At 55.3% G+C, this 11,862-nt stretch overlaps 2 protein-coding genes across 4 annotated transcripts in view; one reads left to right on the forward strand and one right to left on the reverse strand.

The window, feature by feature from the left end:
- Positions 1 to 216: 216 nt before the first annotated feature.
- THTPA (thiamine triphosphatase) lies at positions 217 to 3,530 on the forward strand. Its single transcript, XM_077770426.1, is given in 4 exon segments — positions 217 to 417; positions 885 to 1,436; positions 2,521 to 2,633; positions 2,635 to 3,530. Coding segments are annotated over 4 exon segments (759 nt in total). The 5' UTR covers positions 217 to 356; the 3' UTR covers positions 2,668 to 3,530.
- A 68-nt stretch (positions 3,531 to 3,598) lies between these two features.
- Positions 3,599 to 11,862, reverse strand: part of AP1G2 (adaptor related protein complex 1 subunit gamma 2) — an 8,468-nt gene continuing 204 nt past the window's right edge. The window contains exons 2-22 of one of the 3 annotated variants that reach the window (XM_077770423.1): positions 11,401 to 11,605; positions 10,841 to 10,965; positions 10,560 to 10,701; positions 10,342 to 10,438; positions 10,099 to 10,175; positions 9,885 to 9,980; positions 9,389 to 9,469; positions 8,991 to 9,089; positions 8,815 to 8,870; positions 8,530 to 8,643; positions 8,203 to 8,343; positions 8,050 to 8,104; positions 7,846 to 7,968; positions 6,822 to 6,911; positions 6,608 to 6,735; positions 6,246 to 6,350; positions 5,781 to 5,901; positions 5,562 to 5,697; positions 4,308 to 4,471; positions 3,996 to 4,094; positions 3,599 to 3,895 (exon numbers count right to left, since the gene is read on the reverse strand). In XM_077770423.1, coding sequence (XP_077626549.1) covers positions 3,794 to 3,895; positions 3,996 to 4,094; positions 4,308 to 4,471; positions 5,562 to 5,697; positions 5,781 to 5,901; positions 6,246 to 6,350; positions 6,608 to 6,735; positions 6,822 to 6,911; positions 7,846 to 7,968; positions 8,050 to 8,104; positions 8,203 to 8,343; positions 8,530 to 8,643; positions 8,815 to 8,870; positions 8,991 to 9,089; positions 9,389 to 9,469; positions 9,885 to 9,980; positions 10,099 to 10,175; positions 10,342 to 10,438; positions 10,560 to 10,701; positions 10,841 to 10,965; positions 11,401 to 11,604 — 2,355 coding nt within the window. In that variant the 5' untranslated portion in view covers position 11,605 and the 3' untranslated portion in view covers positions 3,599 to 3,793. Of the gene's footprint in view, positions 3,896 to 3,995; positions 4,095 to 4,307; positions 4,472 to 5,561; positions 5,698 to 5,780; positions 5,902 to 6,245; positions 6,351 to 6,607; positions 6,736 to 6,821; positions 6,912 to 7,845; positions 7,969 to 8,049; positions 8,105 to 8,202; positions 8,344 to 8,529; positions 8,644 to 8,814; positions 8,871 to 8,990; positions 9,090 to 9,388; positions 9,470 to 9,884; positions 9,981 to 10,098; positions 10,176 to 10,341; positions 10,439 to 10,559; positions 10,702 to 10,840; positions 10,966 to 11,400; positions 11,606 to 11,862 lie in introns of those variants that run through there. The other 2 variants (XM_077770424.1, XM_077770425.1) reach the window with 2 other exon arrangements.

Consider the following 11,862-nt stretch of genomic DNA (forward strand, 5'->3'; position numbering starts at 1 on the left):
GATTTCAGGTCCATCTGCCTAGGGAGTGAGAGGGCTGGAGATGGGACTGGGGCTCAGCTCCTTCCGTCCGACCGTCCACACCGCCCCTGCTCAACTTTACGTAGGGTCTCTGGGGCACTAATCACAGCTTTCCTGTCACCATAGCGACGGGCGAGGCGAGGAAGCAAAATCTCCCTTTGGAACTACATCTCCCATCATGCACCTGGTCANCGGGAACCAGGAAGAGTCGGAGAGGAGGAGCAAGGCACAGGGGGACTTCTGCGCTCCCGGCCTGCCGCCGAGGTCGCAGCATCCCTATCACGTGACTGGCCTCTCAAGCCCCGGCCTGTCCTTGGCACTGCCACATCACACCTAATATGGCCGCTTGTGCTGGGACAGGCCTGGTGCACCGAGAGCCGGGCCGTGGTCCGAGGCCAGGTACTACTCCCAGCATTCCTCGCTAGCGTGGTGTGGGCGCCCCTCTCCCATCTCCAGGTCCCCGGGGAGGGAGGTCCTCGGGCTTTGAGGTGAGACCCGGGGCTCCAATGCCCGGTGCTGTGGCGAAGGGCGGGGTCGTTCCTGGAAGTGAGCCACTGGCCACCTGGGGTAGCAAGGTGTGGACGGCAAGTACTGAAAGGAGGACACCCAACACAGTTCTCTAGGGAGCCCTTTAAATTGAGGCCATCGTGAACGGCGTAAGGGATTACCTGGAGGGCCTTAAAACATCAGACAGAAGGGGCCATCCATCACTAGGCAGGGAGAAGGGGCTATAGTCCCAACAGAGCCCTGTGACTGTGTGTTCCTCTTAAGTTCTTCCTGGGGGGGAGGGGGTTACTGAATTGTCATCCTGCAAGGGGGAGCACCCTTGGGAGCTCAGCAAATGTTTGTTGATTGACTGATTGCAGATATCACGGACCAGGCCTTGATTGAGGTGGAGCGAAAGTTCATTCCTGGGCCTGGCACAGAGAAGCGGCTGCAGGAGTTGGGGGGCACCCTAGAGCACCAGGTTACCTTCCGGGACAGCTACTATGACACCCCTGAGCTGAGCCTCATGCAGGCTGACCACTGGCTGCGGCAGCGAGAGGGTAGTGGCTGGGAGCTCAAATGTCCTGGAACAGCGGGCGTCTCAGAACCCCACCAGGAGTATGTGGAAGTTACAGTTGAGCCTGCAGTTGTGGCCCAGCTCTGTGAGGTGCTGGGGGCTGTGGTCCTGGGGGCAGGAGGTGTGGCAGCTGTGCTGGGCCCACTGGGGCTGCGGGAAGTAGCTAGTTTTGTGACTAAGCGTAGCTCCTGGAAGCTGGTGCTCTCTGGAGTTGATGAAGAGGAGCCTCCACTCAGGGTGGACTTGGACACAGCAGACTTCGGCTACACCGTGGGTGAGGTAGAGGCCCTGGTGCACAAGGAGGCTGAAGTCCCAGCTGCCCTTGAGAAGATTCGCAGACTCAGCAGCATGCTTGGTGAGGGAGCCAGGCCCTTCTGTGTGTTCCTCGGCTTCAGCATCCATCTGGGTGTACCCACTGAATGGGTTCGTGGGGAGGGTTCGTGCAGAGGCTCTCGGGGTTATTTCTGCAATGGGGGTTGCCTGAGCGGTTTTTTGGAGGACCCAGTTTGCTTTTCCAGTAGCTGCCTGCCCTGAGTCAAATCCTTCCAGGTTTCTAATCTCTCTCAATCCTTGCCTCATTTAGTTCGCACACCTCCAGCCACTCCCAAGTTTGCATCAGGTCTCTGTTTTAATCCATCCACCCATCCTTCTTTCTCCCAAATCCTGTCCTCTTATTTGTACAACTACCTGGAGCCCTAATTTAATTTGTCCTGTTGACTTTAGGTAAAAAGGTGAGACCACTGTATTTACGTGACAGACAGCAGGACAAGTGTTGGCTGATTTCTTTTCTGTAGACAGTTTATCCACACAAGTGTGGGCCTGCGCATCCCACGAAGCCTTAAAGCCGTGGAATGCTGTTCTCGCTTTCCCAACAAGCATACGCTGAGCTCCCTGCTAGATGCTCAGCATGCTGCCGGGCACTAACAATAAGATATGACTTCTCATGGCTCCATACCACCACTCTAGAGGCTAGAATTCTGTGTGAGTCCCACCCCAGGGCTGTAGCTACTTCTCTCCTTTCTTCTATATCCTTTGGGTTCTCTGTGTGTATCTCTGCATGTGCTTCATTACCAACCCGATGAGCTCCGGCCTGCCTAGATGGGCTTTAATCTCGATTGAGGGACAGGAGCAATAGCTGAAATGAGTGGATACTGAGGCACCCTCTGTCTTCAGGGCACCTGAGCGCCTCCTCACCATGTGTCCTTTGCTGGAGGTGAGGCTCACACTTGGCTTCCTAGCCCCACTACTACCTGAAGTGGTGCTCGTAGGCCCCATTTCCACACGCCAGGCAGGGTGTGGGCTGGAGGGTTATAGAAACTGGTTCAGAATCCCAGTGCTGCCTTGGAAACAACTCTGGGGTCTGGCTCTGTGGACAGAGAGCAGAGTCAAAGCATCTGCAGCTCTGTCTGATTCTCTCCTGCTTCCCCTTTTTCCTGTAGGTGTGCCGGTACAGGAGAGAGCGCCTGCCAAGCTGATCGTGTACCTACAGCGCTTCCAGCCGCAGGACTATCAGCGCCTGCTACAAGGACACAGCTGTGGAGAGAAGCCACAGGGGGACTAAAGATCCTGACGGCAACCTGGGCTAGGGTGTCACTTCCTCAGCAGGGAAGAGAACTCTGAGTTTAAGAGGGTTCCCTCCTGGCCTCACTGTGCCTCTTCCCCGGCCTTCTTCCCACACTGACTCCTCTCTCTCCAGCTCCGCCTCTTCTTTCACCTCACCCTCAGCGATCCTTCCTTGAGCCCTCCCTGGCTGCCTCCTCTCCCTCATCCGTCAGATGCAATCTGTGGGCCGCCCCTCTCCCCTGGCCGCTAAGCAGCCTCCATTGATTTCCGCTCGTGTTTATAGGATTTCCACTTAGCTGTGATCAGTAGTTAAGCACAGGAAAATCCCTTGCCACCCCCCCTCCCTTGGTCGATGCCATTGATTCTGCCAGCGGCTCCTAAACCGCCTTACAGCTGAGTTAGAGATGAGGGGAGGCAGCAGGGATTTCCCTGCCTTGGGGTGTGGGAAATAGCAGCAGGTTGGGGAAGGAGGTGGGAATCCGTTAGAGATCTAGAAGTTTTTGTATTACTTTTTGCTCCTGTACCCTACTCTGGCCCAAATGGTACAGTGCCTCCTATGGAGATGTAGGGGCAGATTTGCTCCCAAACCTGGAAGGGGAAGAAAGCAAAGTCCTCATTTATTAAAATAGGTTCCTAAGGCTCAGGGGAAAATACACAAGTTTACTTTCTGAATAAGAAAACTCTTCCCAGAGCGCTAGTCGCTCAGTCGATTAAGCCTCCAACTTCGGCTCGGGTCATGATCTTGCAGTTCATGGATTTGAGCCCCGCATTGGGCTCTGTGTTGACAGCTTAGAGCCTGAAGCCTGCTTCAGATTCCCTATCTCCCTCTCTCTCTTCCCCTCCCCCGTTCACACTTGGTCTCTTGAAAATAAACATTGAAAAAAAAAAAAAGAAAAGAAAATCCTTCCCTTGCTATGATTCATAAACGCTTTCTATCTCAAATATACCCAAATATGGCTTTTGCCCCTCAGGCTTTATTGGGCTCTCATTATTGGGGAAGGCAGCAGCCCCCACTCCCCCAGTTTTTGCAGAGGCAAGCACAGGCGCAGAGCACCACCTGCTGGTAGCCATCAGGTACAGGCTCAAAGTGGCTGGGACCCTGGGGGGTTTGGGACACAGGAGGATTTCAGACCGTGAGTGGAGGCTGAGTCACTGCCATGTCTCCACAGGCAAGTTGTTCACCTCAAAGATCTCCTGCACCGACTGGCCAAAGTGGTTGTAGGTGAGGCGCAGCTTTAGCCTCAAGGGGGCCTAGGAGTACGAGAGTGGAGACCGGGGTTAGTACCTGCGACGTCTCCTGTCCCTGGGCCTTATCAACAGGAAGCGGGTGGGTGAGTGCTTTGGAGCTCACCTTGTTAGGATTGAGGATTCTGAGGAGCTGGGTCACTGGAAGGCCATCCTGAGCTGGAACTGTGTCCCCACTGGGGGCCTGTAGCTGCAGTTGGAAACTCTGAGCACAGGAGATTGGGCAGAACACAGTAAGGCAGCTAGCTGGGCTCAGCAACCCCTCCACACCCAAGAGTCTTAAACCCGCTTCCCATAACTTCCCCAGTGCTTGTCCCTGAATGTCATTCCCTTCTCGTTCTTCCCCCCACCCACCTCCTCTACATAGCCTTTTCTCCTCGAGTGCCCAGGCCACCTTGAATCCTGGTCTTCCACAAACCTTGGGCACGGCGGCCTGGCAGATGAAGTGGGTGACATCAGCCCCTGAGGTGTTGGTAGCAGTGACTGTGATTAAGAGCAAAGCAGGAGTTCCAGGGGGTCGAACAAAAGACAGACTCAGCTGTAGTCCTTCACGCTCAAACACTCTGAGATCTGGGATGGAAGCTGGAACATGGAGAGAGAAGCAGCTCCGTGTATGGGCGAAGATAAAAAGCTCGCTTATTCATTCATTCATTCATTCATTGGACAGAAATGAAGAGAGAGCCCACGGGGTGCAGGACAGTGCTTGAGGTGCTAGTGACAAAGTAGACAACAAGATGGAACTCATAGTCTAGCAGTCAGAGAAACAATAAACAAGAAAACAACCAAGATAATCACAGACTAAGTGTTGCTATGAAGACCATTAACTATGTCCGAATAACTGGGGGGAACTAACTTAGGAGTGGCAGGGGGAGGCATCCGACAGTTTAGCTGAGGCCTGAAAAATGAGAAGGAGCCAGGCGTTTGGTGTGCTGGGCAAGAGCATTCATGTAAAAGGAACACAAGTTGCCAAGGGCTTCAGGTGAGAGGGTCTGAGACGCTGGCAGGGGCCAGTGGAGCGGTAGCAGGGAAAGTAGATGGGTAGGAAGCCGCTGGGAGGAAGCCGGGCGCCACAGGTAAGGGTAAGAAGTCTGGAACAAAGGGGAGGCACTGAGAGGTATGTGGGAGGGAACTGGCACCAGCTAATGAACACTTTTACCTCTCACGATGGGGATAGGTGAGAGGGATGTAATCTTGGCAAAGAAGGAGAAGCAGCACATTTCTACCCCTCCTTTTCTTAAGACACCTCCCATCTCCCTCCACTTTCTTTTTTTAAAGTTTATGTATTTATTTTGAGAGCGTGCATGCATGTGCAGGAGGGACAGAGAAAGAGAGAATCCCAAGCAGGCTCTGTGCTACCAGAGCCCGACGTGGGGCGCCGTCCCATGAAGCACGAGATCATGACCTGAGCCAAAATCAGGAGTTGGACGCTTGGGGCACCTGGGTGGCTCAATCAGTTAAGCAACTGACTCTTGAGTTTGGCTCAGGTCACGATTTTGTGGTTCATGGGATGGAGACCCATGTGAGCCCCGCATCAGGCTCTGTGCTCTTGGGGATTCTCTCTCTCTTTCTCACTCAAAATAAACACTTTAAAAAAAGAAAAAAAGAGTCAGATGCTTAACTGACTGAGCTACCCAGGTGACCCCCGCCCCATCTCCCCTTTGCTGCGGCTTACGTGGGGGTGGAGGTGCACAGGGAAGGTCGAGGAGGTGTATTAAAGTGCCTCCGGGGGAGGGATCCAGAAGGGGTGGGGGCTGGGCATCCCCAGAAGTGCCATCCAGGAGATCTAACAGATCCAAGAGCTTGGAGGCCTAGGGGAAAGGGCAGAAGGAGCAGGGCTGGGTGTGGAAGCCCGACCAAGTCCTCATCCCCCTGCGGCTTCCGGCCTCCTCACCTGAGGCTCTGTGGACACAAGGGCTGTTTCCGAAAGCTGGGTTTCTTTGCTTTCCTCTGCTTCCCCATCAACCTGAGGCCCGCCTCGCTCCACAAGAGGCATCTTTTCCAGGATGGCGGCCCTGAGAGGATGGAATACAGGTGTGTCCCTCTGGGTGGACCTTGGGCTTTTCATAAGAACTATGGGGAAGGAAGGGCGAGACCATGCAGAACCCTGGGCACACGGTGGGTCAGAGTGCCTTTCTGATTTCCTAAGATGGCACTCTGTGGCCAGTTTTCAGATGAGCAATGAGGGTTGGAAGCCAACTTAGGTTCAATGAACTACAGGTGGGAGGCTCTGACTGTGTTTGAGGAAGGACACAGGTGAGGATGAGACCCTCGTGCCCGGAAAGGGGTACTAGGGAGAGGGCAGGTGGGGAGAGGGCAGGGGTGTGGGTCCGACACCGCGGCACAGCGCCAATCGCACCTCATGTGGTCGTACTTCCGGAAAAGCGTGTTGTACTCCACAGCCCGCTGTTGCAGCTCCACGTCCAGGCAGCTCCCAAAGATGGACACCACCTGGCGGATGCGGCTGGGCCACACGATGGTGTGTGAGTGGAACGGCAGCCTGCCCTGCCCTTCAACTCCACGGTATGGCAGGGGAGGGAAAGGCCCCCCAGAGCAGTGGGGTGCCCACGATACTTGGCTCAAAAGGAAGAACCTAAGGATTGGGGGAACTCGGGTGCGTGTATGGAGAGAAACTCAGAAACCGGTGGGCACGATGAAGGGACATCTGTCCCTGGAGACACCAAGAAGAGGGTCTCTGGAGGGGCTGGGACCCTCTCTTACCTGCTGTCTCCACGAAGCCTGGTGCTGAGCTTCATGAGGGCTGTCAGGGCATATCCTCGGGTGGCTGGCAGGGACATATGGGACTGCAGCACCTTTTCTAGCAGGGCCAACACCTCCTCTTCCTCCACCTTCAGCAGAGACACAGTAGTCGCCCTGGGGCATCTTGCCTCTCCTGCTGAGTCCCTCCTTGGTGTCCTCCCAGCGGAGGTCTTACCTGAAGGGGCTCTGTTTCCTCACAGCTACCCTCCAGCAGGAGGTCCCCGTATTCTCCAATGCACCAGGCTGCCACTTGCACCAATGGTTGCTGCATGGGATAAGAAACGTGCTAGGCCAGGTTCTGGGTCCCCTCCTCAGCCTCCAAGACCCGTGACCTCCCTTTATGCAGCACAGAGGTGGTGGGGTTTGCAGGCGTGGGCAACGGGAAAGGTCTTGCCCTGAAACAGTTATGGAAGGGTGTTTCTCTCTGGCTCTGTCCTGGCTCTTGGACATCTTCTGCCCTCTGGTGGCCACGCATCAGAACTACATGGCTTCCTCAAAAGGGGCTCAGCGAGAGTGAAGCAAGAGGGTCCCTCCCTTGAGGAAGGGGTACATGGTTTCTGCCCACTCTACTTTAATATGGAGAAATGACTACGGGTAGTGGCTGGCTTCTGTTAATCCACTCAGAACTCAAGGTAATAAAACCTGATACATGCAGAAAGAACTCCATTTCATTTGATTCTCAAGACTGCTCTGGGAGGTAGACAGGGTGGAGTAGGCTGAGCAGATGGAGACTTACATAAGTCATCTGTAGTAGTATCTACGGCCAGTAGATACCAGAGCCAGTTCAAAAGTCTAGGTGTTCTTTTTTTTTTTTTTAATGTTTTTTTAATTTATTTCTAGGAGACAGAGAGAGAGACAGCATGAGCAGGGGAGGGTCAGAGAGAGAGGGAGTCACAGACTGAAACAGGCTCCAGGCTCTGAGCTGGCAGTCAGCACAGAGCCCGACACGGGGCTCGAACCCACGAACCGTGAGATCATGACCTAAGCGAAAGTCGGACGCTTAACCGACTAAGCCACCCAGGCGCCCCAAAAGTCTAGGTGTTCTAACTAAAAACAGGGCTCCATCCTTGAGTGTCTCCACTAAGTAGGTAGCTGTGACCTCCAGGGAGAAACAGTTAGGACTCAGGTGTAGGGAGTAGGTGGCCCAAGAAGGCCGAGGAGGGTTGGGCGGCCCGAGGTCTGTGCGGTGGTAACAGTACTTGGGAGATGTCCTCTGCCAGGGCGCTGTAGAGGCGGCGCACGGAGTAGGCGTGTAGCTCCTGGGCCCCTCCAATCAGCTGGGTCAGGTTGGCCACTGCATCATCCCGTACATAGGTGCCTGCCTGGAGGAGGTGAATGTGGCCAAGTGAGGGTGGTGAGCCCCGCCCACTCCCTCCCAGCTCTTAGTCCAGTTCCTCTCTCACCGTTGTCAGCACGCGCAGGATGGTGTCTATGTGCCACCGCTTGGTTGGGGCAAACCTAGGGGACACACGGCTCTTCAGCCCTGGTGCTGACCCTCCCCAGGTTCTCCCATCTTTACCTCCTAGTCTTTGCCTCCTGGGCACCTGTCACCTCACCTCTCTGCTGCCAGCAGGATTCCTGAGGCACAGTCGGCCCGTAGATCAGGGGGGCAGGATTCCAGAAAGCTCTGCAGCTCTTGTGTCATGGCTCGCACGTTGGAGCTATTCACCAGAGCCAGACTCAGTTCCAGGGCCCGGCTGGCAGGAGAAAGAGGTCTGTCTATATGGAATGGCCAGGTCACCCTGAGACATGCCTCAGGCCCTCCCTTCTCCAGGCACCTGTCTCTTTAATCCCCCTACTTCAGCTGCTCTGATCCGATCCAGCTCTTGGCTACCAGGTGCGGGGCCCTCTGCCCTCTCTTCTTGCTCCTCTGTCCTACTCACCGGCTGAGGGAGGCATCAGGGTCCCGCAGACATTCAACCACAGTGGGCCGATGCCGCTGCACAGCACTGTGATCAGACTGCACCATACGCAGCAATGACGTCAGGGCTACATACCTGGCCAGAGTGGGAGAGGCCCTATCACACCACAGCCATCAGCCCCCTCCCTGCCCCATTCTGCCCTGAGTATTGGAATAAGAGGTAGGGGAATCAGGAGACCCTGGAAGAAGCAGGGGCGATGGCCAGGGGCTTGGTGGCACAGCCCGGCCAGACACCTGGGACTATTACCTAATGTTCTTGTCATTGTTGAGCAGAAAGCGGCCAAGAATGTTGACAGCTAGAACCTGATGGGCGGGGGAGGAGAAACCAGTGATGGGTGGGGAGGAGAAACCAGTGAATAGCACCTGTCTGCCTGGCTGGGCTGGTGGGCGGGGCCACAGTGGGAGAGGCATATGGGAGGATACCCGAAGGCCAGGTGCAGAGCGAATGTCCATGACGGTCAGCACTGTCTCAAACAAGACTGCGTTGCCCGCATTTCGGCTGGTATCTGTGTTAGTGGCCACCTGAGTGGATGGGAGAGAAGATGCAACTAGAAGTGGCTCTGTCCTCTCTCAGGTCTCTGGAAGGTATCCACCACATCAGCCCTCCAGCATCTAACAAAGTTCCCTGAGCCCCCACCATGTGCCAGCGGCTGCCACACTGAGACAGACTGTGTCCCTGTCCTCATGGAGATCACAGTCTAGAGGGAAACGGAGATGTGATTATATGGCCACCACAGAGTGGATGGTCATGTGAGGGATCCTGGGGCCAGTGGGATCTCAGGGCAACACACCTAACCACTGCCCACTCTCCAGCCCCCCACCTGGGCCAGCAAGTCATTCATGGTCTCACTGCTCTCTTCATGGTTCCGGCCCAGAATCCGAAGAAGACGAAGTATCTGGACCTGAAGTTGGGTTAAAGGTTGAAAGGTGGAGGGGTTCAGAGGGTAAGAAGTTGGGCTGAGGAGAAAAATCCAACACTGAAGAAAGTATCAGGAGGGATCTGGCTGGTTTCCTAGAGCTTCTCTGCCCCTCTCCCTCCCCTGCACAGGTCCCTTGGGTCCTGGGAGATCAGACGTGTGTGAGGCTAGGCGATCTGGAGACAGGTTTTTGTGTTGTCATTGTTACCAAACTGGATTTTCTGACCTTTAGGCATCCCCCTTCCCGCACTGGTCTCGGGATGACCTGTACAATACTGTGTCTGCCATGCTCCTGCCTAAGATTGACTGACCCAAAGGGTTCTCTGGGAGGTGACCGACAGCCATGGGCTTACTGCTAAGCCCTCTGTTCCAGGGATACAGCAGGAAAGGATCAGCCCACCTGCAGGAAGGGGTCGCTGACTCCAGATATACTGTGTTCTGTGGAATATCCTGTTGTCACCAGGGTCCGGAGGATCTGCACCAGCTGGGGCACCACCTGGAGGGAGGGCACAGCCTTACTGGGCATTCTTCCTAATCCTCTGAACCTTCAGCCCCATTCCAACCCCAGGGCCCCTCTTTTCCTGGCCCAGGGCCTGCCCCTTTCACCAGCCCACCTTTTGAAAGTGCTTGAGGGCTGCAGGGCTTCGTTCACAGAGCTCCGTGATCAGCGTGACGGTGCCCAGCAGGATGCCTGGTGTGGGGGTGGGGAGTGAATGGTGGGCCAGGGGCAGAGTCTACTGCACGTGTGTTTGTGTGCACATGCCACCCTTCTCCTATGGGCTGGTGTTCTCGTCCCATTTTTCACTTCTGTCCATAGCCAGAGGTAAGGCAGGGGACGGGGAGCCCCATGGCCTTACCGTGGTGGCGCTCATGAAGCAGTTGGGCACAGGGTGGGAGGAAGATGTTGGAGAGCTCAGGGACCTTCCGGATCATGTGCACTGCAGTCAGAACAGCCTGCAGAGATCAGGGGGCTCAGAAGAGGGCAGGGGTCAGCCAGGATGGACCCCCCACCTATAACACATGGCCAAAAGGATAGTTTCTGGTGGGGTAAGTGCCTGTGGTCCTGCTGTCTCACCTTCTTGCGCACATAGGAGCTGGGCTGCAGGAGCAGTTTCTCCACCTCAGTGGCCAGGTCCCGGCACATCTCAGCAGAGCCCATAGTGCTCAGAGTGCACAGGGCCAGGCCTTGTACTGCCTGAATCCCCTGGCTCAGGTCACTGCAGAGTTGGGATGGTGGTCAGTCAAGCTCTGAGAAATCCATCTAGTCCAAGACCTTCATTAGGCAGCCCCCTGGGAGTTAACAGTTCCCCACTCTCCCATCTCCCTGATTCCAAGTGGTACCCAGAACCCTCTCACTTCTTGATGCTGTTGGTAATGAGCAGATGGGCATCCTGCCTCTCATCCAGTAGAAGCATGGCCCCCAGGTAGCCCACCCTCTTGTCTGTGAATCTGGGGGAGGCAATCAGTTTCAGGCACTCCATCTATAGGGAAGGAGGCAGAACAGGAAGGGGCAGGGGTGAAACCGGAGGCACTAACATCCCTTTCCTATCTTCTTTACCAGCAAATTAACTTATGGTAGCACCATTTCCCAGCACCCTTCTTCAACCAGAGGAATGGCTTAGGAAATTCAACTACTAGTGGGTAGTTTTAAGGAACCCGGAGTCAAAGAGGATGGGAGAAGAAAGGAGGTGACTTGAATGGGGCTGGCCAGAAAATGAGTTCAGACCAGCTTATGACCCATAGGGGTTGTAATGGGGAAGGAGGTGAGCAGTGCATGCCGCGAGGGAGGGCTCAGAATTTTTGCAGGAAAAAAAAAAAAAATCAAGGCACAACTAGGTAAGGGGGAGGGGTGTCCCAGATCCTGCTCCATTACTCTTTCTCATCAAACTCAGAAGGGAGGTGGACCTGCCCAATACCTGTCCAAAGTGGGCGGGGTAGCCCAACATGTGGACGTAGAGCAGTTTGGCCAGCTGGCGGTGTCTGTTTAAGGGGTCTCCATCGCGGAAGGAGGCGCGGATGTGGGCGCACTCCTTTTGGATCACCTCCCGCTCCTGGGCCTGGGTCTTGGCCCCACGTATCTCCTCAATTAGATCTTGAAGTTTCAGTGAAGGCACCACCATCCTGAAGGGGCAGAGCCCGGAAATGGAGAGGGCTTTAAACCTCTCGGGCCGAGTGCCAGGCCTTCTAGCCCAGGTTTGCCCTGTGCCAAGATCCTGAGGGACTGAATCTCGAAGCTACCCTAAAACCAAACCCACATTTACCTTTCCCCACGTGGGTCTCCACATCCGCCCCTTCCTCACTGAGGGAGGATATTCGCCACCACGCATGCGCGGCCGCCCCACCCCGCGCCCTTTCGTACTGAGCATGCGCCAGAACCC

This window comes from Crocuta crocuta, unplaced genomic scaffold, assembly GCF_008692635.1.
Source record: "Crocuta crocuta isolate KB4526 unplaced genomic scaffold, BGI_CrCroc_1.0 scaffold175, whole genome shotgun sequence".
NCBI classification, from domain to species: domain Eukaryota; kingdom Metazoa; phylum Chordata; class Mammalia; order Carnivora; family Hyaenidae; genus Crocuta; species Crocuta crocuta.